General features: G+C 33.8%; 4 protein-coding genes across 6 annotated transcripts; 1 reads left to right on the top strand and 3 right to left on the bottom strand.

Annotated features, from left to right (window-relative positions):
• Positions 1 to 278: 278 nt before the first annotated feature.
• LOC108203033 (organic cation/carnitine transporter 7) lies at positions 279 to 18,971 on the top strand. 3 transcript variants are annotated; one of them, XM_064084373.1, is made up of 5 exons: positions 279 to 562; positions 1,720 to 1,957; positions 2,838 to 3,369; positions 3,475 to 3,677; positions 18,608 to 18,971. In XM_064084373.1, exons 1-5 carry the CDS (start codon positions 294 to 296, stop codon positions 18,854 to 18,856), a joined length of 1,491 nt encoding a protein of 496 aa, XP_063940443.1. In that variant the 5' UTR covers positions 279 to 293; the 3' UTR covers positions 18,857 to 18,971. The 3 variants fall into 3 exon arrangements, with proteins under 3 accessions (XP_063940443.1, XP_017227210.2, XP_063940444.1); XM_017371721.2 differs by lacking the exon at positions 18,608 to 18,971 and adding an exon at positions 3,789 to 4,206; XM_064084374.1 differs by having other exon boundaries at positions 381 to 534; positions 18,608 to 18,965.
• On the bottom strand, positions 4,487 to 6,999 carry LOC108203032 (protein NLP6). Its single transcript, XM_017371719.2, has 5 exons — positions 6,455 to 6,999; positions 6,333 to 6,371; positions 5,467 to 6,250; positions 5,170 to 5,325; positions 4,487 to 5,038 (listed from the first exon to the last, which is right to left on the bottom strand). Exons 1-5 carry the CDS (start codon positions 6,908 to 6,910, stop codon positions 4,617 to 4,619), a joined length of 1,857 nt encoding a protein of 618 aa, XP_017227208.1. The 5' UTR covers positions 6,911 to 6,999; the 3' UTR covers positions 4,487 to 4,616.
• Positions 18,972 to 19,315: 344 nt separating the features above from the next.
• On the bottom strand, positions 19,316 to 21,098 carry LOC108202158 (protein NLP7). Its single transcript, XM_017370540.2, has 3 exons — positions 20,370 to 21,098; positions 20,070 to 20,225; positions 19,316 to 19,938 (listed from the first exon to the last, which is right to left on the bottom strand). The coding sequence occupies exons 1-3, from the start codon at positions 20,971 to 20,973 to the stop codon at positions 19,517 to 19,519; spliced, it is 1,182 nt and encodes a 393-aa protein (XP_017226029.1). The 5' UTR covers positions 20,974 to 21,098; the 3' UTR covers positions 19,316 to 19,516.
• A 150-nt stretch (positions 21,099 to 21,248) lies between these two features.
• On the bottom strand, positions 21,249 to 23,382 carry LOC108202116 (uncharacterized). The gene is made up of 3 exons (XM_017370498.2): positions 22,827 to 23,382; positions 22,705 to 22,743; positions 21,249 to 21,520 (listed from the first exon to the last, which is right to left on the bottom strand). Exons 1-3 carry the CDS (start codon positions 23,280 to 23,282, stop codon positions 21,473 to 21,475), a joined length of 543 nt encoding a protein of 180 aa, XP_017225987.1. The 5' UTR covers positions 23,283 to 23,382; the 3' UTR covers positions 21,249 to 21,472.
• Positions 23,383 to 26,940: the final 3,558 nt, after the last annotated feature.

Genomic DNA, 26,940 nt, shown 5'->3' with positions numbered 1-26,940 from the left:
CTTGATTCAAAGTGACTGGTACCTTTTTAATCTGATACATTCACAAGGTGCAGGACATTAATGTGGTCACCTTGTTCATCTTCTTATGCAAGTATTGTGACATATACTGGCATGATCCTAGGCTAATTTAACGATTGACATATGATTACAAGGTTATAACCATAATGTCTAACTTTTTGTGTAAATTTTAGAAAGAGGAACTTTATATAGAGTTTCATGTAATTTCAGTCATGAAAAGGTTATTAACTCAAGAATCTATATCTTATCTTTTATCTTTTATTACTATCTTAAAGATGGGCGAACAGGGCCAGACATACACTTTGGATGAGGCACTTGAGACTGTTGGTTTTGGAAAATTCCAAATATTTCTTCTTGGTTATGCTGGGATGGGCTTGATTGCAGAAGCCATGGAAATGATGCTGCTCTCTTTTGTGGGTCCAGCAGTTCAGTCTGCTTGGGGTCTTTCTCCTCGCAAGGAGAGTTACATAACCAGTGTGGTCTTCGCTGGCATGCTTGTTGGAGCTTACACATGGGGTATTGTTTCAGATAAGCACGGAAGAAGGCAAAAAAATTCTTCCCTTTTCCTCCCATTTATAATTATTTCTCCATGTTTTTGAGTACTGCCCGTAATTTAAAAGAGACAATGCTGCAAGATTGTATGATTTGTGTAAGCTACTACTGTTATATATTTATGAAACTAAAAGCCCTTAATTATAGTGTGATATATCAGAGGCCTATAGCTTAAGGCTTAAAGTCCCCAAGCAATTTTGGTGATTAATTACTTATTAATCAAGTGCTTGGTGTACAGCCATTCCTTCGGCGACCATACATAGCTTGCATTTTATAAGCACGGTAATGTGCATTTAAAGTTTTACGGTGATTGTTATGGTTTATTCACAGGACTGATGATTTGAAACTGGAGGCTTGGTGTTTTGGTTAGATTACATGATGCAAGATGGATTATTGTGAGAGATAAATAGATAAATATTTTAAAAAGACTGGAATTCCTGGTCCTAGACCCACATCTTGGTAGAGTAAAATAGACTTCCGTTTCTGACCTATGTATAAAAGCCAAGTCTATTGCCTTTGCACAATCAAACAATGAGACTGATCGGGTTGTGCATGTGTTTTTCGACACTACATTCTCATCATATTATGGTACTCTAGAAAATTCTCCATGTGAACTGAAATTGAAACTTTGACGATCCAGCAATAAAGCCTTTGATAAGAGAATAAGTTTTACCACATGCAATATGGGGATCAACTGCTAATGCACTATCAAACCCTAATGGGAACCCAACCTACATATGTAATGTTCAGTGTATATTAATGGGACAAAAGTTGTCATCTGTTATTCATGAGCTATATTATAGTTTGGGAAAATCTGTTGTGCATGTAGCTATAATGAACATGAGAAAATATGCTTCTATAGTTATATGAACTTGTGTCTCTCTTAGAAGTTTATTGTTTATGAACTACGGCAACAACTTTTTGCATGTTAATGATTTACAATTGAAGATGTTTTATTTTTGGAGGCTTTGTACGAGTAGATAAATGATGATGGCAGAGAGAGACATAATTAGTATCCAACTATGAAATGGTGAATGATAATTACTTTCTGGTCTTGATTGCTTACAGTCTCAACTTCTAGGAGCATCAAGGAATTACTTTTTATTCTATACTAGCTTCTGCAATTAAATTTTTTTTATCATCCTGCAGGAAAGGGTTCCTCATTACGGCAATGGTTACTGCTGGAGCGGGTTTTCTAAGTGCTTTTGCTCCAAACTATATTTGCCTGATCAGTCTCCGTTGTCTGGTTGGTCTTGGTTTGGGAGGTGGTCCTGTACTATCATCTTGGTTTTTAGAGTTTATCCCTTCTTCAACTAGAGGCACTTGGATGGTTGTATTTTCAACATTCTGGACATTGGGTACAATTCTTGAGGCATCACTTGCATGGGTACGTCATAATAGCATGCTCTCAAGTTGTCGTCTACATTTTTATGCATTATTCTTATATAATGTGCAAGACAAGTGAATGAGTAATACAATTATCAAATGCTGTTTGTTAACTGATATTATTAGAATGCTAGATATTTAGGACTTTTTTCCAACCCCGTAAGTACCTAGTTCACTGGCAGAAGAGCTCTCTCCGTAGGTTCCTAGCTGCATTGCCAACTTATTTCCTCTTGTGACAAAAAGTGTTTCTATGTTTTTTTTTTTTTTTGGTTTGTTGTTAAATATAATCTCCCTTTCTAGAGATTCTGACCTTAATTGATGTTTGTTGTTTCTGACTTTTTGTTTCAAATTCATGTCAGAAAGAAATTATGTTATATGTCCCTTGTGTAGAGCCAATGTGTTATTCTCTTCTGGTAAGATTAGTATAACAGTATCTGATCATATTGACAACATATGTTCCACACTCTGGCTTTTCTTTTGATGCTCTTCCTATGAATTCACCCCTGTTTGGCTAGACTTATCTAGCCGAAATAATGACTTGTTTCGAGAAAAAATTTCTTATTTACATTCTAATTTTAAGAATTAAGTATTTAGAGGGTGTTTAGTATATCTGATCTGTAGAAATAACACTTATTCCAGAAAAAAGTAAACATGCACCTCTTTTTCTTTCCAGAAATAAGTGACTCAGGGGCCTGATTTTCTTTGCATGGTATATCGTTGATGTAAATTTGCAATTGTCATGGGGTCACAAGCTCCATATTACATTGTCTGGTATTGATGAATTTTTCCTTCTATATTTTAAGTGTACCTAATTTGCCCGAAAAAGTTTAATCCATCACAAGTGAGATAATTTTCGGTAATTCTCATTATTTCTTTTGCAGTTTGTAATGCCATCTTTAGGTTGGAGATGGCTCCTTGCACTGTCTTCTCTTCCTACATCATTGCTTCTTGTGTTTTATGTACTGACTCCGGAATCACCAAGATATTTATGCTTACAAGGAAGAAGAGACGAAGCACTTGTTATTTTGAAGAAAATAGCCAAACTTAACCAGACAAAGCTTCCTCCAGGTATACTTGTTTTGGACCAACAAATCGAGCTACAAGAAACCTCTTCTGAAGCAGAAGACAAGCACCTGCTCACACCAAAAACTATGGAAAGTGCATCGAACGATGAAAGCAGTAAAATGGAAAAAAAAACTGAATCATCTGTACTTACTCTCCTTTCACCTGAGTTACTTAGGTCGACCTTGCTCTTATGGGTTGTCTTCTTTGGTAATGCATTCTCGTATTATGGACTAGTCTTGCTGACAACAGAGTTACATAGTGAACATAGCACTTGTAAACAAACTCAGTTAAAATCAAATGATTCGCAGGATGTTAACTACAGAGATGTATTTATCACTAGTTTTGCAGGTATTATATTATTTAATTAAAAGCATTTGTTTTCTTTACAGACTTGCATGAACTTTTTTGCTTTGTTGGCTGACCATTTACCCATGATTTGCTTTTTGCTTCAAGAGTTCCCGGGCCTTCTTGTAGCAGCAGCTACAGTCGACAGAATGGGTCGTAAGTTCTCAATGTCGGCAATGTTCTTTCTCTGTTGCACCTTTCTGCTACCATTGGTATTCAATCAACCGCAAGGCATTACAACAGGTCTTCTCTTTGGAGCTCGTATATGCATCACGGCAACCTTTACAGTGGTCTATATATATGCTCCAGAGGTAAGTCATGACAAAATTGTACTAGTTCTCATAAGATATGCAAGTTCAATCTTAATCACCAAAACTTCATTGATAACTGATAATTTTTGTTTATGTTTTTATATATGATAGATATATCCTACGGCAGTTAGAACAACAGGGGTTGGTGTGGCTAGCTCGGTAGGAAGAATTGGAGGAATGTTGTGTCATCAAACTTCAGCCATACTTCTATTTGAAGCTGTTATATTTCTTTCCGGGGTATGCGTGTTGCTTTTCCCATTTGAAACCAGTGGACGCGAATTGACAGATTGTGTTCCTCCAGAAAAAGGGAGCACACAGCCAACGTAATGCCAACTTCTGTAGTTTTATATAGATAATCAGTAGTCTTTTGTACACATTGCTTCCCATATTTTGAATGGGAAGGAACCATACACACCACACCTACACATTTACACCTTAGCTTCTTTTTGCTATAATACATCAATTTCTTAGTTTGTACCAAGTATAGCTGTAGCAGAAATTTCTTTGTAATGTACATTAGTTGATTTTACTATAGGCATTCTACATCACAATCTATAGCTTCATAAATTTATACTAAAGAGAAATCTTTGCAAGAACGTAGACAGTAGTCATGTTTTGGCTTTTGTATGAATAACGATATCTGCATCTTTTATCAAGTCATCTCGTGTATTGGCTTCAATGAACTAAGCTATATGTGTATCTTTCACCAGAGACATTCATGAAGAACGAAAGTCTCACTAAATATGTTTGTTTCATAATCTTGTTATTACATGAACACATATTCTTGCATTATAAACTGGTTTTCAAGATTTTTAGGCTTCAAAAAGAGTATATTTCATTACAGGTCACCATCACTTATAATTCCGTTATAATACAGATTACAAGATAACTATATATTCCACGCATCAATTGGTCATCTTTCTTCAACCTGGGTAACTTTTAATAGGCAGGGCCAAGCTTCATTTTGATTGTTGGTTTGTTAAATGATCTCGAGACTTTCATACATTCCTGCACGTCTTTGTCACAAGTGATGTTAATCCAATCATCCTCATCATCTTGATACTTGAGACTGAAGCTTTTTCTATTCAAGTGCAGCCTCTCAATCACACTATTCTCCAACTCCGCAATTCCTGATGAACTAGGCAGTTCAAACCTTATGGTACCAGCGTCATACGTGACCTTTACGGTCATCATATTAAAGACCCGGCTTGAATGAGTAACAACATGTCTATTTTGCAAACTAGACGTGTCTAATGAACAATTTTTTGCCCCCGATTTACCATCTGTCTTTTGACTCGTTCTGGACTCCCACCATTCAATACCAACATCTCTACATCTGCGCTTGAATGTCGATACACTCACTAAAACAATGATAACTTTAATAAGATACTAAGTCATACCAGTGCAATAAAATTTAAATTGTTACTAAATCTTTTATAAACATAAGAAGCGGGAAGATATTCGTTTAAGAACAAGGTAACATAAAACTTACAACCGAAGCTCTCTGCTGCATCTTTTATTGGTCTTCCAAAATGCTTACTGATATTCTCTACAGTACAAGGTATTTTAGATTTCTTCAATCGTTTTGATGCAGGGGTCACAGGTTCAACGTCTTCATCATCAGATGACACTTCTACCAGATTATCTACTGTAAAGTCATGGAACATAACTTAGCTTCCATTTTAGGCGAGTGCAAAAAAAATATACATTATGCACATATATTTATTTATTAAAGAAGTACATAATCCAAGTTTCTATTGTATCCCTTAAAACAGATGGTTATACTTACCTCTCTCAGCAGCCATGGTCTTCCCCTTTGTTTTGAAGTATTCTTCAGATCTCCTGGGCTGGGAAGCTTCATTTAATATTGACGTTTCCCCTGCCGCAGCCTCTTCATAAGAATTTGAATTGCTATTTTGATCACGACCTTTATCAAACATTTTTAAAGTGGGAGTAAGCTCTGAGCCATCATAGTGAAGAAGAGAGCTTTGGGGTTGACCAAGTTCAAATGAAGCGGGTTCAGTTTGGGTAGAAGAAGAGTTGATAACCTTGACTGATAACACTTGTTCTAGTTTTTCTCTTTCTCTTGCAGCAAGCTTACAATTTGAAACAGAATCCTTAACCGTTGTCCATATGGAATTCAACAAGTTTTGAGGGTAATCATTATCCACTTCCTGAGAAGGCAGAAAGAACTCGAGTACATATTCGCTTCCATAATTTTTTCCTTCAACTAAAATAAACAAGTAGATTGTAAAACAAGCTATTGGCCCACAGTTTCGTGCATAATGTGCCAAGGGGTAATTAATAATGCTTAATGCTGATATATTGTTGCAGAAAAAGGCTCTAGCTGATTCATTTGAGACGCCAAGTAGGCAACGAAAGCACATGTGCAAACAAACATCTTTGAACTGAAACCAAGATGCTAAGACTTTAGAATTGCCATCACCGAATTGGTGTAGCAAGTTGTAGTTATAGTCATCATTGTACCAGTATTGAGTAAGAGGTAAATCGAATCTTTGACGCACCGCCTCCAACACCGCCTCCAATACCGAGTTTCTACAATCTTGCAACAACTGATAGAAAAGTATGAATATATAAGAAAATCAAATAATATGTTTTGTAAGGAAAAAGAAGAATATCATATACAAGTCTTACTTCGTGGTCTCTGAAGTTATATCTCAAGGCGCTCAAATACTGCAAAGAAACAATTGAGTGAGCAAGTTATAAACAAAATTAAGTTGAGAATGAAAAGAGAGGAAATGGATTCAATGAGAGACCTCTAAAGATTTACAAAATGTCTCGAGTGTTCCAACGTCCTGGTTGCGAGTGGAAACTATTTCCAAAATACTGAGGCTGAAAAGGAAAGGGAAACAGAAAGAAGCACGAATGCCGCAAGAGAGAGCAAAATCTCGGTGAGGGTATTCTTCTTCAGAGTAATATTTGATGTCAGGACTCATCTCTGAACTCCACTTCTTATGTACGCGCTCAATTACTCCCTTAGGCATGTCACCACCATCTAGTGAAATAACAGATTTGGCAAAGCGAGTCTGGTAAGGTAATAGTGTTGTTTCATCTTCTTCATCACAACCAATCATACCAGATCTGTTGGCATCAATCGTAAGCTCAACGTGATCATCCTTCCAGCTTACCCTCCAGAAGAGAACCAATGAGTGCTGCAAACCCGGAGACTTAACAAGCTCCACATCTCTATGAATCTCTATTTCTTCCCCCATTCTGCTCAATTTACCTCCACTTCTTTTTCTTCTCCTTGTCGTCTCTTATATATTCCATTTTGTCAACCCTCTGTTCCCGTGTCCAATTAGTCTTAAACCTTTTTACTTTACAAATCATACCATAAATCCAATCTTAATATTTTAATAATAATATTATTAATTATAAGTATTAAGTTAGTTAACACTTCGACTACCAATCCAGTTTCTACCTTAAATTAGTAATTTTTTCCCTTAATTATAAAAGAGTTGATTATTGCTTGTCATGAACTTCGTATTCACACGTCCCGGCGATAATAAAAGACATTAAAGTGACACTTTTGACGAATTATAATACAAAGACACAAGCCACAGCTAGATACTGTATTAATCAAATCACCACCACTTTCTTATTCAACGGTCAAATTAGTCGGCCAGACTTCAAAAGTTCAAAGGTTCAACAGTACAAGAGCTCAACCGCTAAAATCTTCGTCTCTATATTTTACATGTTATCTATAATAATAATAATGAGAGGAAACTTCAAAGTTGTGACCAAAGTTTACATTGATTTTTAAAAAATTGGCCAGAATTTTAAATTTTTAAAAAGATGATCAAATTTTGATTCCGATTTTTAAAAATGTGGCCCCTGTTAAATATATTAACGGAAGCCCAACGGGAGCCACAATTTTGAAAAGCGGACCAAAATTTGGCCACTTTTCTGAGAATTTGGAATGAACAAAAGGGTAAAAACAAGTTCCAAATTCTCAAAAAAGTGGCCAAACTTTGGTCCGTTTTTCAAAACTGTGACTCCCGTTAGGCAGTTAGTGACTTGTAACGGGAGCCACACTTTTAAAAAGCGAAGCCAAAGTTTGACCATCTTTTTGAGAATTTGGAATTCTAGCCAACGTTTTGAAAAACGATGTAAACTTTGGCCACAACTCTGTAGTTTACTCTAAATAACAATAGAGGCGAAATATTTAAATTGAATATAGCTAAACTTTTACAGAAATACAATAATCAAATGAAAACAGAGGATTCAATACTTTGGAGTATGACTACAAGCAAAGAAGATGATAAATACGATAATGAACAAACTCTGTGAAGCACAGAACTGAAAACACTGTAACAACATTTACTGATAACGTTCCCTGGCTCCCATACTTTTGAAGTTACGGATTTGATACAAGATACTAAAAGCCATTTGCAGAACCTCTAAGGTACACTGGGAGACCATCTCTGCTTCCATCTAAATTTGTGTTTTGCATGAAATGCAGCATCAGTTTCGCAATAAAGAACAAGGGGAAAATCAAATAGACAATGAGCGACAACGTAGTTGTTGAGCTTGTATAGTTGAACCCCGATTAAGTAATAATCGATAAAGTAATATCCTCACTAAAGTAATTTTTTTTCTAGTCCCAACGTAATGTAAATAGTGTATTTTTACTCTAAATAAAGTAATAAACTCGATAAAGTAATTTTTTTCGTTGGTCCAAACATTATTACTTTAAAGAGGTTTAACTGTAGATGGGGAGAATATGACCAACGTCAAAGATGCTAGCGAAATGAAGCCCGTTGTTCGGACCAAGTGGTGCAGAAGTGTTCCAAAAGTTGAAGCGCGGCCAGTGGTGCGAAAGTGAATCTGTTCCATGTCATATCCCAGATAGAAACTAAGGAAATTTGCAATAGCTATAGCCATGACAATTGGGTGATCATGGAACGGAGAACTAGTGGTTGATTGGTACTTGAGCTGCAAGGCTGCTAGGAGGACAGAATCAGCTATGCCGATTAGACTAAAGATATCCAGGTTGCCATTTTCTCGCCTTTCTACGGTTATTGTGTTGATGCCTGCAGCTTCAATTCGCAAAGAAGACATTAGAAGATTATGAGAATGTAATTATGATGAGTTGGAGAAAGAGAGAGCTGCTATGCGATATACTTCAGCAGTTGGACAATCCAATAGTATAACACTTCACAAGTTCAAATTTCATTATTTTATTTTATTATAATCTGATTGTGAAAAAAAGAACGATATAAACAAATAATCATTTTGCATTCAGATCGCTTAAGCCGTAGTATATTCGAATTCTTTAATGTAAGAATATTATAATAACATCTTGAACAATCCAACCCTACGTATAAAACTAATAGCATCTCATATAAACATCACTATAGTCCAATGTTCAGGACTATTAGTTACATCAATTGATCGGATATAAGAGCAACAAATACCCCAAGTATGAAGAATTGTTTGTCGTGAAAGGTGAGCTATTGCGATATCCGTCACGATCTCAAAATTGATGGGAGTCTTATAGATCTCCTAAAATATTATATAAATTATTTTCAGGAAAATAATTAAAACACGTACCAAGACACGCAAGAATATCAAACCATAACACACTAACATCCAAAAAATGAACGCGATTAACAACCTTGATAACGAGATACTCAACAAAATTTAACTCAAAATAGATTGAATCTAGGTTTTATTCAAAAATCGATTAATCGATGAGGGCGAAGAAGACGTAATATTGGGAAGATGAAAGTCTGGAAGGCGGAGAAGTGGTGACTGAAACCTAGTTTTGGGAATCGACTCTCAAAATAGCTTTTCTACTTGAGATAACTGTTAGAGCATCTCCAACGGCGTTGCCTATAATCGTTGGCTAAATTGAACCTGTAAGACATTATGTAAAATTTGATGAACCCGTAAGAGATTATACTTCAACGATATTGGCTATATTGGTTGGCTATAATTTAAAAATAGAATGTTATTAATATTTGAGTTTGTTAAAATAAAATATATCAGTTTAATATGGTAATAAATGATGTGCAATCATCCTACAGATTTATTATAGACCTGTAGAGGTTTGACAAATATAGCCATCCATAGGAGGTTGGCTAAAATTATAGACAACAGGTTCACGTGGTTGGAGTATGATTTTTTCAACAAGTTGGCTAAATTTTTTATATTTGAAATGTCAACTCATTTTTTAGCTAAGGAGTTTGTACGGTTGGAGATGCTCTTAAGAGTCCATTTTGACAAATTTTCATTCATTGTTAGTGTATTGATACATACTCTGAATATTGCTTTTAAGTCCACCGAGTCGACTCTATGATGCAACAACACTTGTATAACATGTATCATAGAAAGGAATTGCTTGCAGGCTGTGTTTGATCATTGATTGATCATAATAATTTCGATCTAATTTAATAGTAGTTTTTTTCTCTTAGAAACATTTTCCTGCAAAATCAGATTATAACTAGTTTTGTTGGACTATATATCATAGTCTTTCCGATATAAGAAGTGAATACATAATTGACATGATTTTCTGGAATAAGTATCGTATCATCTAAATAAAGTACTGAAAGGCACCAAAAGTTAATGAGTGTTCAAGAGTTCATAAGTTTAGAGATGGACAGCAAGTCTCTTGTCATCTCTCATCTTTAAATTTATCATAGTCAATTATATAACCTTCCTTTGGACTTTTTCGGCAAAAGAATTTCCACATGTACAAGGAAGATAATTTTTAAACTTTATAGAGTTTTGTTTGTTTAAAAATAGGACCTATATGAGCACGATTGGATAGCTCAGGGTTTATTCTTTATTGTCCCGGGACACTCGGGATCGACCATGGCTCACCCCGAGAATTATTAGAACAGATACTAATTTGTAAGGTATATAAGACTGCATTGTAAAAAAAAAAATAGAAGCTATATTAATCTAAAATTAATTTACTATTAATTATTCATTTCAAAACTTAATTTAGTCAATAAAATAGCGGAGGGCACGATCAGGATTCAGGTAACACATGAGATGAGAAGAAAAAGAGAGCGACTCTGCCGTATAAACATAAAATAAAATATAAATATGCCATCTTATTAGAAGGCCATCCAACAGTTCAAAAGTTCAAAACTCGTAACTGATCAAATAAAAACAGAAAAAGAATGACGACCTCAAAATGACAGGAATAATAAAATTATTATTTTAATATTAAATTAACTGGATTGATAAATAGTGCTGATCATTATTACTTCCTGGATTAGGAGGAAAATTTAAGATAATCTAATTCAAATTAAAATCTTTGAATATTACTTATTTCTTGCAAGAGCATACAATTTTTTAATTCTAAATATAAAGAGAATGTAACAAATTAGAGTTTCAATGGACTGTTAATAATTCTTTAAAAATTCTAAGGGATCATTTGGTTCACGCTTTCCTGGTATTAGGTATGTGTTTTGTTCATTCCAAATTCATAACTGATGTTTGGTTGAGAATTTCGTTTTATAAAACCCATTCCTCAAACCCACAAAGTATGAGGATTTCATATCTAAGGGGGAGGTGGATATGAGACCTGGGTTGGAGGAATCGACTTTTTTCTTCTTTTATTTTCATTATTATTTATATAATTTCATATAAAATATTAACACAAAATGAAATTAATGACTCAAATATGCATATAAATATTAATTTAATGATATTTTAAATTAATTACAATTAATAACTCATAAATATTATAATACAATCATATCAATTCCACCGCTAAACCAAAAACCTGATATCATACCTCAACCCCATACCAGCTTAACCTGATTCCTCGTTTCAACTTCATACCCCATTTCCAACCAAACGCCTAGAAAATTCCTCTCTTTCACAAATATCCAAAAGCGACACGCCGACACCAATATTAATGGGAAAGTAATAAACGTTCTCGGAGAGTTCAGAGGTTCAACCGTTCCAGGGTCATATCTTTACATAGGAGCGAGTCCTTTGTCATCACTGAAGATAAATTAGATAATGCATGTACTATTATATAGCACAGTCAAGAATATCTTACTTGATACTCCCTCCGTCCCTATTTATTTGTCTATTTTGGAAGTAAAAATTTGTCCCTATTTATCTGTCCATTTATACTTTCAAAACTAATTTATTGATAGTTTTTCAAATATATCTCCATAATTTCAATTTTCAAGGCTTGACTTATTTAAAACTTGGTTGAATTCATGTTTTCAAGACATAAAGTAGGAATATTCCACCATTTTCAAGACATTAATTAGAGGTATTTAATGAAAAAGTTTATACAATCAAGTATTCCTTGGTATGTGTTTTTTTTTTCAAAATGGACAGATAAAAAGGGACGGAGGGAGTATCAAAGATTAGAAGAATAAACACGTTACATTTGCAAGGAAAATATTTTCCAAAACTTGATACTTTTGTCTTCTAAGAGAATTTGTAGCCAATACTACTGGTTTTAATAAAAATTTCGCAATTTTTATGTATCACATTTTTATACAGGTCTCATTTAGTAAAAGTTATTAAGATTAAAAATAAGATGATTTTCTCGTAATTGTATCCAGCTCGCAGAGAAGTTAAAATAAATCAAGAAACTAAATATATATATATATTATTTAACTTTTAAAAAAAATGTATTTTATAATATCCAAGATAACAAGTACGGCTGAGCATTCAGTCGGTTCGATTCAAAGCCGAACTGAATCCAAAAAATTGAAAATCAAATGATGTTTTTGTAATCGAATCGGACCGAATTATTATTTTAAACCAAACCGATCTAACGAAATTATTTTGATTTAGATAAAATAGAAATTTTTAAGAATTTGTATAACTTACTATGACCACTTTTTTGTATCACATTCATCATCACATGACTTGACTTAACATAAGAAACACCCGGATTAAATTTTTGCACCCAAAATTTATTCACCAACCATTCCACATAACTGACACAAAGTCACAAACACACATTATCTGTACATAACAAACAGTAACATGTTTAAGCAAACAAACTATTTAACAACCCAAACCATCGTCGCTGATTCTCAAATAATCTGAAGATCGAATTCGCGGCTGGAGTGTTAATCACCGTACTTTTAATTTTTTTTATGCTCATTTTTATTAATTTTTAAGGATCGATTTTGAAATAAGGCTAAAGCTTCTAAGTTCAGTTATGTCCTATGATCACGTGCTTTGAGAGTATAATTCCCAGAATATTTGAATTCGATTAAAACAAGTCCGAATATATCTTTTTTGTTTACGAAGGGGACTCGTTGGCCGAATATAATTAGAAGTACGTTTAATGGAGTTCACATTTTAGTTCGGATTCCATGAATAGCAATCATAAATAATATATTTAATCGTCAAAATTCATACATAATTTATCATTTATAGATAATCTTAAATATCATTATTGATTAGTCATTAATAACTTTCGATATTAATAAACATTAAAATTATTGTTATACTTATCAATTATATTACAACATAACATCCTGCGATTTATATAAGTAATTATTGTGCATGTTGTTTACATTGTAGAACAAAAATTTTAAGTTATCGGATGTTTAAAAATAATGTTGAACAAAAATTAAAATCAGAACTACTAGATTAAAAATCAAACAAAATTATATAAATAACAATTAACTTAAAAAAGAGTAAAGAATGTAAAGGGTGTCATTATATATTAGATCGATAAATACTTCATGTACAAAATCTTTTACAAAATGAAGTGTATTAAGTTTTGATTAGAATGAGGTTTTGTCTATAAATTAATAACATCTACTAAAATATCTCAACTTTTGTACAAAATTTTATAATTCCTCCGTCTCAATTTATAGGTCCATTTTGGAAAAAAAATTTGTCTCAAAATACTTGTCCCTCTCTTTTTTCAATACAAATTTATCTACATATTAATTGTGACTTTTTTAAACTCAACATTATTCTCATTTCTCGATGCACTAAATCTCTATATTTATTGTGATTTTTTTGAATCTCAACTATATTCTCACTTATCAATGCCCTAATTAATCATGCATGATTCTATCTAATCAACTTTTTTCTTAATATGCGTGTTTATTCCGTTGTAATAATTTTTATACATATCCGTGTAAACTTCACTGAACTAGGAAAGTTCGGAAAGTAGAAATAATCGACAGGAATGTTCCAAAATGAAAGGGGTAAATATTTGGTTCACGCGGGATTGTCAAACTACCTCGGTAATCAAAGACAATTCTGAGAAATGGATTATCATTATTGAACTTGATTATTTGAATAAAACAGAGTAAAACAGGGGATTCAAAACTTGAAGCCAGAAATTATAGTACAGTACAACAAGAACACATGAAATCTGTTGCTTTCAAATTTATGGCAACTTACGTAACTGTGAATCATGTGCAACATTGCAGGTACTAGGAGTAATGTGTCGATGGTACAATGTAGACCGGAATACAATCTCTGTTTCTGGGTAAATCTTGGCCTAGGATCCCCTGAAGCATCAACACGGTCAAAAAACTCAAGGAGAATATCGTATAAACAACAAGAGACGGCATTATTGAGCTTGTGGATGTCGAAAATATAACGGAACTTAAAGATGCTAGTGAAATTAAGCCCATTAGTCGAACAAAGTGGTGCAGTAATGCTCTAGAAGTTGATGAAAGGCTAGTGCATGAGTTGAAGATTTTGCATGCCAAGCAGGAAGTAAGAAAACTTGCTATAGCGATAGCCATGGTTTTCGGGTGATCTTGAAATGGGGAGCCGCGGGTTGATTGGTACTTGAGCTGCAAGGCAGCTATGAGGACGGAGACAGCTACGCCAATTCTAGCAAGCTAGGAAGCATGAGTGCGGGTGCGGATACGGGGGTGCGTGGTACGGGGATACGGGAATTCGGCAAATTTAAAAATATGGGGATTCGGGTGCGGGGGGTTTCGGCAAATATTAATATATTAAAAATATATTTTATACATGTATTTGAAGAGTTATATTCATATTTAAACTAAATAATTGAATAAATAAGTTCAATATCCTTAACAATATACAATATAATTATTTAATAACACAATTATCACATTATAAGGTAGTTAAGTGATAGAGTATTCAACTAATCACAGAATTAATCATTAAAAAGAATCCCCAAGAATCCCCTAGTATCGAAGAATCCCAAGAATCGAGTGCGCGGTGCGGCGGGTGAGTGAAGTATCCCTGCTTTCTAGCTAGCAAGTATAGAATGAGTATCATCATATACTCGAGGTTGCAGGGGTGGTCTGATGATGAATGCATTGTGAACTAGAGTATAATAGCTCAATATGAATTGGGGCAAAAATGAAGGCATCAGAGAAGTATTGAAATGAAATGAAGAGGAACTGAGTTAAAGAATGAACGAGAATGCTCTCATATTTATAGAGCAGGGGAGATTTGTACATGACAATGAAGATTGAGTTGGTCATTCTTAAGAAATCCAGCAGTTCAGAAGTTCAAGATTCACTTACATTGGTCATGGTCCCACCTAGTGATTCCTACACAGGTGGGGAAACATTACTCGAAGAAGAGATGTCTGGCTTTGATTATTAAAGTCGACAAAAATTTTATTTTGCGATCACAAAAGTTTAAAAAAATTAAGGAAGCATTTGACTAGTGCTCATCATATAGTACTACAGAAATGTGTTGTATAGTAAGCATTGTAACAACTTGTCCACCTAGTTCAAGTGTTCAAGAGTGCAAGAGATCTGATACACTAGTAATCTGTAGGACTCTGGAAAGAGGTGGGCACGAATCAGGCCCGATCCTGATCCTGAACTTTCCGGGATCTTAGGCCAAAAAATAAATTGGCGACCTTATATTTTGTTTTGAAAATATTCAAAATCATCAAATATTTACTCATATATTAAAAAAATATAAACAATTTATAATTATAAACCAATCTATGGTTGCTATAGCCAATCTATGGTGTAGTGTAAGTCATGATTTAATAACAATCTAGCAATTCATTAGAAATGAGTTATAAGAGTGTTTCAAGATACAAATCGTTGATGATATCATCGGAATTAATATTTTCTTGAAGTCCCTTTTTGGTTGATAGAATTGCAAGACCATTCAATCATTTTCATGCCATTGAGAATTTCAAGTTAACTTTGAATAACTTCTTTTCACCGGAAATGAAATGAAGAGCAACTAAGTTAACGAATGAATGAGGATTCGTATTCGTAAGGCTGGGGAGTTCAGAGCATCTCCATTAGTATACCCGGGGTTCCTGAATATATTATAAACAATTCAATTTTTTTTAGGTTATTACATTATAGTGGCTTAATTTTTTGGAATTTTTTTTGATAAAAATTACCCTAAGTCATAAATTATTCACAAATCATTTTTTATTATATTTTTAATAACCCAGAAGTCATTAATAAGTCAAAATTACCCAAACAGATAATTTTAAACTCCCAACTTATCACATAAGTCACGTTAAGTTATAAGTCATAAGTTCAGCCAAATGGGCTCAATGTCTATTTGACTAATTTTGACTTATTAACGGCTTATGGGTTATTAAAAATATAATAATAAAAATAAAAGTGTTTGATGAGTAAGTTATGACTTATGGGTAACTTTTATAAAAAAAAGTTCAAAAAAATCAAGTCACTAAAAAAAGTATTTCAAACTAAATTCTGAATTTAAGTCAGCTTCTGACTTATTTCTAATTTTAAACCGGCTTCTGACTTATTACACAAACAGATAATTTTCAGTTTAAAGTTTGGAAACAACTTTAAGCCTGGACAATGACAAACAGGCTCTTGTACATGACTATGACTATGAGGATTGAGTTCAACAATTCAGCAGTTCAAAATTCAGTTAGATTGGTCATGGTCCCACCCTGTGATTCCTACACAGATGGTTACGAAAGTAGTCTAGAAATTTTGTTGTGGGAAGAGATATGTCTGGCTTTGATTATTGAAGTTGACAGAATAAGCATTTGACTAGTGCGTATAATTTAGTACTACAGAAAGATATTACGTGTATAGTTAGTATTGAAACAAGTTGTCCCCAAGTTCAAGTGTTCAAGAGTGCAAGAGTTCACTGATTTAGAGATAACGACATTCATATTTATAAGGCAGGGGAGATTTATGACAATGAAGATTGAGTTGGTCATTTTCAAGAGATTCAACAGTTTAACAATTCAATAGATCAGAAGTTCAAAACTCACTTGAGATTAGCCACGACCCCACCTTGTGATTCCTCGCATATGGGTACAAAAGTAGTCTAGAAATTTTGTTGTGGGAAAGGGCTTTGATTATCAAAGTCATCAGAGATTTTATTTTGCGACGACAAAAGTTAAGAAATTTGACTAGTGCTTGTCATATAGTACTACAGAAGGTGTTATATAGTTAGTATTGAAACAAGTTGTCCACCTTGTTCAAGTGTTCAAGAGTGCAAGAGATCTGATGGACTAGTAATCTGTAGGACTCTGGAAAGAGGTGGGCAGGAATTAACAAGTTGAACGATGACGAAATAAACAAACTTTTTATTTGTTTTTTTAAATGCAAGATAGTGACATTGATACTGCTAAGCTGAAGAAGCAAGGGGGAAAAAACTCTGCATTTATATTTAAATTGATGAGTATTTCTTTTTTGCAAGATTATCTTTTGGAAATGGAAGAAAGACATAAGTTTAAAGAAGCAAAGCCTTAAATTAGTACCGCAAGGTTCATAAAGAGGGCAATTAAAAGTTAAAGCCTCTCGATCACATTATCTTCTAATTCTGGTGGCATATGCTATCAAGGTTCATAGCGGTTATATTTTGTTTGCTGATCTTGAGCTGGTGGCATATGTTATCAAGGTTATACATGTCGTTGCACAAGCAATTAAAAGTTAAAGCCTTTCAATCACATTATCTTCTAATTCTGCAAATCCTGATAAGCTGGGTACTTCAGACCTAATGGTCACACACTCACGCTGATTTATGTGGCCTTTACAGTAATCATATTGAAGTTCAGGCTTTTACGGGGAACAACTGAATACAGCGATGGAGGCATATATCTTCTACTTGGTTCTTCATCATCTATTCTTCTGGTGAGCTTAGTAGGAAACTCTGCATTGGTAATTTGCTTACCTGCACTAACAATATATGTGTGCTTAGTAGGATTTTTGGCATTATTGCTTCATTTCTTCGGTTCTTCTTCTATACATTAAATTGGCGTGTTTAATTGTTTTCCTCTGCACAATTAAGTCAACAATAAATATTATCTACATTTTCTAACAAATTTAACAGTACTCTGAAGAATGTACCTTCGCACAACTGTTGGCATTTTTCCATCTCTCGGATTCTATGAGAAATACCAGGTGTATCCTGCAGAGGACGCATGCTTGATAAATGTTTACTCCCCCGGGTTCATCATCAATAAACATTCTCTTGCTAGCTTGCCACCATGTAATACCAACACTTCTACATCTGCACTTGAATTAGATGGACTAACTACAACAATGAAGAATATGAATCAATACACAATTGTGATTTTGTAAAATATAAACAGAGTTAATAGTATTCTATGAATTAAGTTGAAAGGTAGAATAAAACATGCCACCGAAGCTTCCTGCTGCATCTTTCAGTGGTATTTATAGTTTGGAGGTGAGCATCAACGGCTATCTTCTTGTAGCAGCAGCTACAGTCACAGAATGGGTCATAAGTTCTCAATGTCGGCAATGTTCTTTCTCTGTTTCACCTCTTTACTACCATTGGTATTTAATCAACCGCAAGGCATTACAACAGGTCTTCTCTTCGGAGCTCGTATATGCATCACAGCAACCTTTACAGTGGTCTATATATATGCTCCAGAAGTAAGTCATGACAAAATTGTACTAGTTCTCATAAGATATGCAAGTTCAATCTTAATCACCAAAACTTCATTGATAACTGATAATTTTTGTTTATGTTTTTATATATGATAGATATATCCTACGGCAGTTAGAACAACAGGGGTTGGTGTGGCTAGCTCGGTAGGAAGAATTGGAGGAATGTTATGCCCTCTTGTGGCAGTAGGATTGATACATGGCTGTCATCAAACTTCAGCCATACTTCTATTTGAAGCTGTTATATTTCTTTCCGGGGTATGTGTGTTGCTTTTCCCATTTGAAACCAGTGGACGCGAATTGACAGATTGTGTTCCTCCAGAAAAAGGGAGCACACAGCCAACGTGATGCCAACTTCTGTAGTTTTATAGAGAATCAGTAGTCTTTTGCACACATTGCTTCCCATATTTTGAATGGGAAGGAACCATACACACCACACCTACACATTTACACCTTAGTGTCTTTTTGCTATAATACATCAATTTCTTAGTTTGTACCAAGTATAGCTGTAGCAGAAATTTCTTTGTAACGTACATTAGTTGATTTTACGATAGGCATTCTACATCACAATCTATAGCTTCATAAATTTATACTAAAGAGAAATCTTTGCAAGAACGTAGACAGTAGTCATGTTTTGGCTTTTGTATGAATAACGATATCTGCATCTTTTATCAAGTCATCTCGTGTATTGGCTTCAATGAACTAAGCTATATGTGTATCTTTCACCAGAGGCATTCATGAAAAACGAAAGTCTCTAATGACCCGAGCCACGCTAACTATGCTTGTTTTATAATCTTGTTATTACATGAATACATATTCTTGCATTATAAATTGGTTTTCAAGATTTAGAGGCTTAAGAAAAAGTATATTTATAATACTGATTACAAGATAACTATATATTTCACCCATCAATTGATCATAGTTGATCAGTACTAAAATGTTTTTGCCCAAAAAGAAAACAAACACGAGTCGAGCGTTTTCTTTCTTCAACCTGGATACTCGTAAGTGTTAATAGGCAGGGCCAAGCTTCATTTCGATTATTGATTTCTTCAATGATCTTGAGACTTCCATACATTCCAGTACGTCCTCATCGCAAGTAATGTCAATCCAATCATCCGCATCATCTTGATATTTAAGACAAAAACTTTTTCTATCCAAGTTCAGCCTCTTAATTACACTATTCTCCAACTCTTCAAGCCCTGATGAAGTAGATAATTTAAATTTTATGATACGAGCGTCATATGTGACCTTTATGGTCATCATATTAAAGTCCTGGCTTGAATGAGTAACAACACGTCTATTTGGCAAACTAAATGTGTCTGATGAAAGATGTTTTGCCCCCGATTTACCATCTGTCTTTTGACTCGTTCTGGACTCCCACCATTCAATATCAACATCTCTACATCTGCGCTTAAATGTCGATACACTCACTAAAACAATGATAACTTCAATAAGATTCCAAGTCATACCATTGCAATAAAATTTAAACTGTTATTAAATCTTTTATAAATATAAGAAGCTGGAAGATATTCGTTTAAGAACAAGGTAAAATAAAACTTACAACCGAAGCTATCTGCTGCATCTTTTATTGGTCTTCCAAAATGCTTACTGATATTTTCTATAGTACAAGGTATTTTAGATTTCTTCAATCGTTTTGATGCAGGGGTCACAGGTTCAACGTCTTCATCATCAGGTGACACTTCTAGTGGATTATCTACTGTAAAGCCATCAATGGAACATAACTCATCTTCCATTTTAGTCGAGTGCAGAAAAAATATACATGATGCACATATATTTATTTATTTAAAAGTACAGAATCCAAGCTTCTATTGTATCCCTTAAAACAGATGGTTATGCTTACCTCTCTCAGCAGCCATGGTCTTCCACTTTGTTTTAAAGTATTCTTCAGATCTCCTGGGCTGGGAAGCTTCATTTAATATTAACGTTTCCCCTACCGCAGCCTCTTCATAAGAATTTAAATTGCTATTTTGATCAGGACCTTTTTCAAATACTTTTGAAGTTGGAGTAAGCTCTAAGCCATCATAGTGAGGAAGAGAGCTTTGGGGTTGACCAAGTTCAAAGGACGCGGGTTGAGTTTGGGTAGAAGAAGAGTTGATAACCTTGACTGATAACACCTGTTCTAGTTTTTCTTTTTCTCTTACAGCAAGCTTACAATTTGAAAGAGATTTTTTAACCGTTGTCCATATGGAATTCAACAAGTTTTGAGGGTAATCATTATCCATTTCCTGAGAAGGCAGAAAGAACTTGAGTGCATATTCTTTTCCTTCTATTTCTTTTTCTCCTAAAATAAACAAGTAGATTGTAAAACAAGCAATTGACCCACAGTTTTGTGCATAATGTGCCAAGGGGTAATTAGTAATGCTTAATGTTGATATATTGCTACAGAAAAAGGCTCTAGCTCTGGTTGATCCTTCTGAGTCACCAAGTAGGCGATCAAAGCGCATGCGCAAACAAACATCTTTGAAATGAAACCAAGGTGCTAGGTCTTCATAATCACCATCACCAAATTGATGAAGCAAATTGTAGTATTCGCTATCATAGTACCAGTATTGAGTAAGAAGTAAATGAAATCTTTGACACACCGCCTCCAACACTGTCTCCAATACCGAGTTTCTACAATCTTGCAACCACTGATAGAAAAAAAAAAATATATATATATGTAACAGCCTGATTCCAACCATATCAAACACAAAAAAAAAATAAAAATAAATAAACAGCTAAAAACCTTCAAGTTAGATCATTACAAGATTTTACAAATCAGGGGAGGTTCCCAGGTCTGCAGCCTATACATAGCAGCAACTACCAAAATCAAGATTTTGACTAGCCAACTTTATACAATACTAGCCTAAAACTAGTACGAAGTATCACACCTCCTGGTACAAAATTCAAAAGTCATATGCTCACTTCACACATCCAAATTGTATGATCAAAAGTAGGAAGATATTAGACTACCCAGCCCGCTTGTACTTTTGCTCTAGTTCTGGTGTTTTTCTGAAAATCATAAATCATCACAAAAATGAGCATTGATATGCCCAGCAAGTCTCATAAGATAAACACAGGAAATATTTCAATTTTGTAGGAAGCAGGAGTAGGCAAGCACACCAATAAACCAACGAATGAAGATAAAAATATACCCGCAATCATGTAACCTTCATTTACTAGAGTGATCAGCTCTAGTGGCCATCAATTATGTAACATGCATGTACTAAATCCATCATTTGTGGCTAATTACCATCATTTAGCCACATAAAACATAAACGCAAGCCATCAAGTAGAAAAGATTATATACCTTCTATGTTTATCAAAAGAGCCAATACATAGCTAGCAATTTACTCATCAGGATAAGAAAGTGGAGACAAAGTGATGCGTGTTACTCGACCACATCAAAAATCCCTTTTACTTTCAATAGAGCTCACTATAATTCACAATAAGGCTACCAAATTAAAAAGAAATAAGAAGAAGCTCACAAACCTCAACTAGAAACCAACAATCAAAGCAACAGAAACAAGGGAGAACAGAGTAGACTACGAAAAAAAAAACCATTAAAAGAGAGAGGGAAGGAGAGAGTGAAGGACTTGCCTGCCTTCTCTTCTTTGTGCTTACTTCTTTCTAATTCTTGATTACTACTTGTTCTTTGTTTTCCCTCTGTATCTATCCTTCTCTCTACTTTTGGGAATCAACCCCTAATTTTTCTCTCCCCTGTCTATGTACTCACTGACCTGGCACCTGATGCTTGTTGTTTTTTTTTTTCTTTTTTTTTTCTTTCTTACTATTTTCCTTTTAATAAATCAATTCTTAGCACTTAATAAAACTATTATAAAGATATCCAAAAAAAATTTCCATTTATTTGTATTATTATTAATATGACAACTTTACAGCTAAATTTTAAACTAATTTAATATCTAACAAATTTTCACACCAATATTTTAATTAATAACTCTATTTACCAAGGTAGTGCCAACTCTTACTATTATTTATAAAACCAACTAACCTGATGCATTACAATATATATATATAATAAAATCAAATAATATGTTTAGTAAGGAAAGAGAAGAACATCATGTATATATATATATATATATATATATATATATATATATATATATATATATATATAATAAAATCAAATAATATGTTTAGTAAGGAAAGAGAAGAACATCATGTACATGTCTTACTTCGCTGTGTCTGAAGTTATAACTCGAGTAGCCCCATTTCTGCAAAGAAACAATTGAGTGGGCAAGTGATAAACAAAATTAAGTTAAGAATGAAAAGATAGGATATGGATTCAACGAGAGACCTCTAAAGATGTATAAAATGTGTGGAGTGTTCCAACGTCCTGGTTGCGAGTGGAAACTATTTCCATAACCCCAATGGGAGAGAGAAGGAAACAGAAAGAAGCACGAATACCACAAGTGAGAGCAAAATCTCGGTGTGGGTATTCTTCTTCAGAGTAATATTTGATGTTAGGACTCATCTCTGCGCTACTGTTATCAAATACGCGCTTAATTACTCCCTTAGGGATGTCACCGGCATATGCTGATGAAATAACAGAATTGGCAAAGTGACTCCAGTAATGTAAAAGTGTTCTTTGATCTTCTTCATCACAACCAATCAAACGGGATCTGTTGGCATCAATCGTAAACTTACAGTGATTATGATTCCATGTTCGCATCCAGAAGAGAACCAGTGAGTGCCGCAAACCCCGAGAATTGTCATCCTCCACATCTCTATACATCTCTATTTCTTCCCCCATTCTTAGTAATCAAAAGCCACAGCTAGAAATTTAACCAAAATATCTTCATTTTCTTATTCAGCGGTCAAATTATTCGGCCAGATTTCAAAAGTTGAAAAGTTCAAGAGCTCAATCTCAAGAAGCCAAGAGCTCATATACGTAGGAATATAAAATAGGAATTTTCTATGGAATAGAACTCCAATAAAAATAGCTCTTTTTGATTTGTGGATGATTGGTGGATGAGTAATTAATGATAATGGCCCCCTCCATTCCCATCAACTCCACCCTAACTCCACCCATCAGAATAGACTATTTTTATAAAATTTAGTTATTATTGTGTGCCCTTCAGCACACATTAGAAAAACCGTATTAAATATAGGAACTCTGACAGATCACAGACGGTGCTTCATCAAATGGACAAGTTGACTGTCATCCAAATGTAATACCCCCTCCATTCCGTAACATGTGAATTAATTTTACTTTTTGATTTCAATTTTAATCATAAGTATAGTAATTAAAATTATGCTTATAAATTTATGTTATTTTTATAAATAGAAAATTATTTTTTAAAACAATCAAAGAAAATAAACTAAAAAAATTCTATGAAACCATATTTTATAAAAACCTTAAAATACGTGTAAATATTGGACTTAAACAACATAAACAAGAATCTCTGCTGCCGCAAACCACAACTCTTGCTCAGCGTCAAAAACATTTACTTTTGCATCTGGTGTGATCGTATCTTTTAAATATTTGACTCCTATTGTCACAAAAAAAAAAAGGCATTACATACGAATGTTTTGAATTTAAGAAAATAGTAAATTCAAAGATCAAGTAATTAATTTTACAGAGTTATTTTATTGTTGTTCATTGATTAGTCTTTTCTTCTGATATGCTACATGTTCTTATCGCTATGATTATTTTATAAAGTTGTCCAAATATAATAACACGTTAATTTTAATTGAATTGTGATTGTGCAGCCGTGCAGGTTCATTGGGAACAACTAAATGATACTGTAGAATTCAATCAACCGCAAGGCATTACAACAGGTCTTCTCTTTGGAGCTCGTATATGCATCACAGCTAACTTTACAGTGGTCTATATATATGCTCCAGAAGTAAGTCATGATAAAATTGTGCTAGTTCTCATAAGATATGCAAGTTCAATCTTAATCACCAAAACTTCATTGATAACTGATAATTTTTGTTTATGTTTTTATATATGATAGATATATCCTACGGCAGTTAGAACAACAGGGGTTGGTGTGGCTAGCTCGGTAGGAAGAATTGGAGGAATGTTGTGCCCTCTTGTGGCGGTAGGATTGATACATGGCTGTCATCAAACTTCAGCCATACTTCTATTTGAAGCTGTTATATTTCTTTCCGGGGTATGTGTGTTGCTTTTCCCATTTGAAACCAGTGGATGCGAATTGACAGATTGTGTTCCTCCAGAAAAAGATAGCACACAGGCAACGTAATGCCAACTTCTGTAGTTTTATATAGAGAATCAGTAGTCTTTTGCACACATTGCTTCCCATATTTTGAATTGGAAGGAACCATACACACCACACCTACACATATACACCTTAGTCTCTTTTTGCCATGATACATCAATGTGGTTTGTACCAAGTATAGATGTAGCAGAAATTTCTTTGTAAAGTACCTTAGTTGCTTTTACGATATGCATTCATCACAATCTATAGGTTTATAACTTTGATACTCTTTGTTTAAGAAAAATATTTGAAAGAACATAGACCGCATTCATGTCTTGCCTTTGTAAGAATAACAATATCTGCATCTTTTACCGAGTCTTCTTGTGTGTTGGCTGTTTAAGTTTCGCTAGAGGCATCCATGAAGAACGAAAGTCTCTAATAACCTGAGTCACACTACATATGGTTGTTTCATAATCTTCTTATTATTGAATTCATTTTCATGCATTATAAACTGGTTTTCAAAATCGAGGCTTCAGAAAGAGTATATTTCATCACAGATCATTATCACTAATAATTCCTAGCATATTATTAGTTATAATACCAATTACAAGATAACGATATACTCCGCCCATCAATTGATCATAGTTGATCAGTATTACTGTAACTAACAATCTATACGTGTCAAACTTCTCCAACTCTAATATCCTCAAACTCCAAATCCAATGCATATCAACTCGCTTTTAAATCAAACCTGAAAATTGTAAGTAATGAGATATACAGCCCAGCAAGCAGCAAGCAATTAATCGATCCAACTATCCGGGCCAAGTAAGAAGTATACATATATGATAGAACGTATTTTTTTTATACAATAACAATATACGTAACAAATACTTTCAAAACACTTTCATATTCTTATTCGATACAACAATCACATGTAGAACAATAACTTAGAACTCATGATTTATACCACGATCACTACAACCCGGTGATAACGGTCCTTAATTTTGTGAAAACTGTCACTACAACCAGGTGACTCGTTCCTTATTCTTATTCTTGTTTTAACAAACCATTGAATATATCAGAGTTCCAAAATCTACACCGCACATATACGAGAACACAAAACAATTCAAAAAATAATCACTTAGCCCAAATTTATACAATCACATATAAACATATAACACAACATTTCAAAAACACCAGAAAGATCAATCAGAAACTTACCTCAACCCCGAAATCTAATAATTCACATCATTCTAAATCATATATGCAATCCTTGGAAACCAACCAAAATTATCTTTTCCAAAACTCCAAAGCCTCCATGATACACATCTGCCCATACACATTACATGTTTCCGAAAAAGCATGGTTCATCAAAAATGGAGTTATAAGGAATTAGAAATTAAATAAAACATCTACTGATCCAGAATTAAAAGAGAAAAACGGAAATTAAATAAGTTTTGTAATTTTGAGAACAGTTTGAAACATAATCTAAAGAAAAATTGTGAACAAAAGTCGTAGGAAATTGAGAGACTTTTCTGAAACATCAAGAATCATCAAATTCCGATAAAAATTGAATTTACTACGAATTTTACAAGACAACGGACTTGTTTGAATAAAAATCCTACGAATTTTTATTGTAAATCCTAATCATAATCCAACGAATTTTACTAAGACAACGGACTTGTTTGAATAAAAATTCTACGAATTTTTATTGTAAATCCTAATCATAATCCAATTTAATCTTTTTTCATTATTACCGATCAATTAATATTATTCTAGAAAATTACACGACATTACAATTACAATGTTTTTACCTAAAAAGAAAAACAAATAAGAGAGTACCACCATTTTCTTGAACCTGGATAACTCTTAATAGGCAGGGCTATACATTCATGTATCTGCTAGTCACAACTAATCTCAATCCAATCATCTGCCTCATCTTGATAGTCAAGACTGAAACTTTTTTATTCAAGGACACCCAATTCTCCAACTCTTCAATCCCTGAAGAACTAGGTAGTTGAAACCTTACGGTACGAATCACACTATTCATTACTATTTACTTACTATCTTGCAATTTATTGAATTTATTTTATCATGTGTTGTTAATTTAATCCTTGACAAATTCTTTTTTTCTAATATTGTTTCTTGTATTTCGGTAAATCTCATCATCGAAAAATTCTTTTTCATCCACATAATTTTTCGCATCAGTAAATCTTTGCAACCATAAATCTTCTTTTCAATAAAAAA

Source organism: Daucus carota, chromosome 9 (assembly GCF_001625215.2).
Source record: "Daucus carota subsp. sativus chromosome 9, DH1 v3.0, whole genome shotgun sequence".
In the NCBI taxonomy this organism is placed as follows: Eukaryota; Viridiplantae; Streptophyta; class Magnoliopsida; order Apiales; family Apiaceae; genus Daucus; species Daucus carota.
Note: the sequence above shows the minus strand (reverse complement) of the source record. Positions and strands in the feature narration are given on the sequence as shown.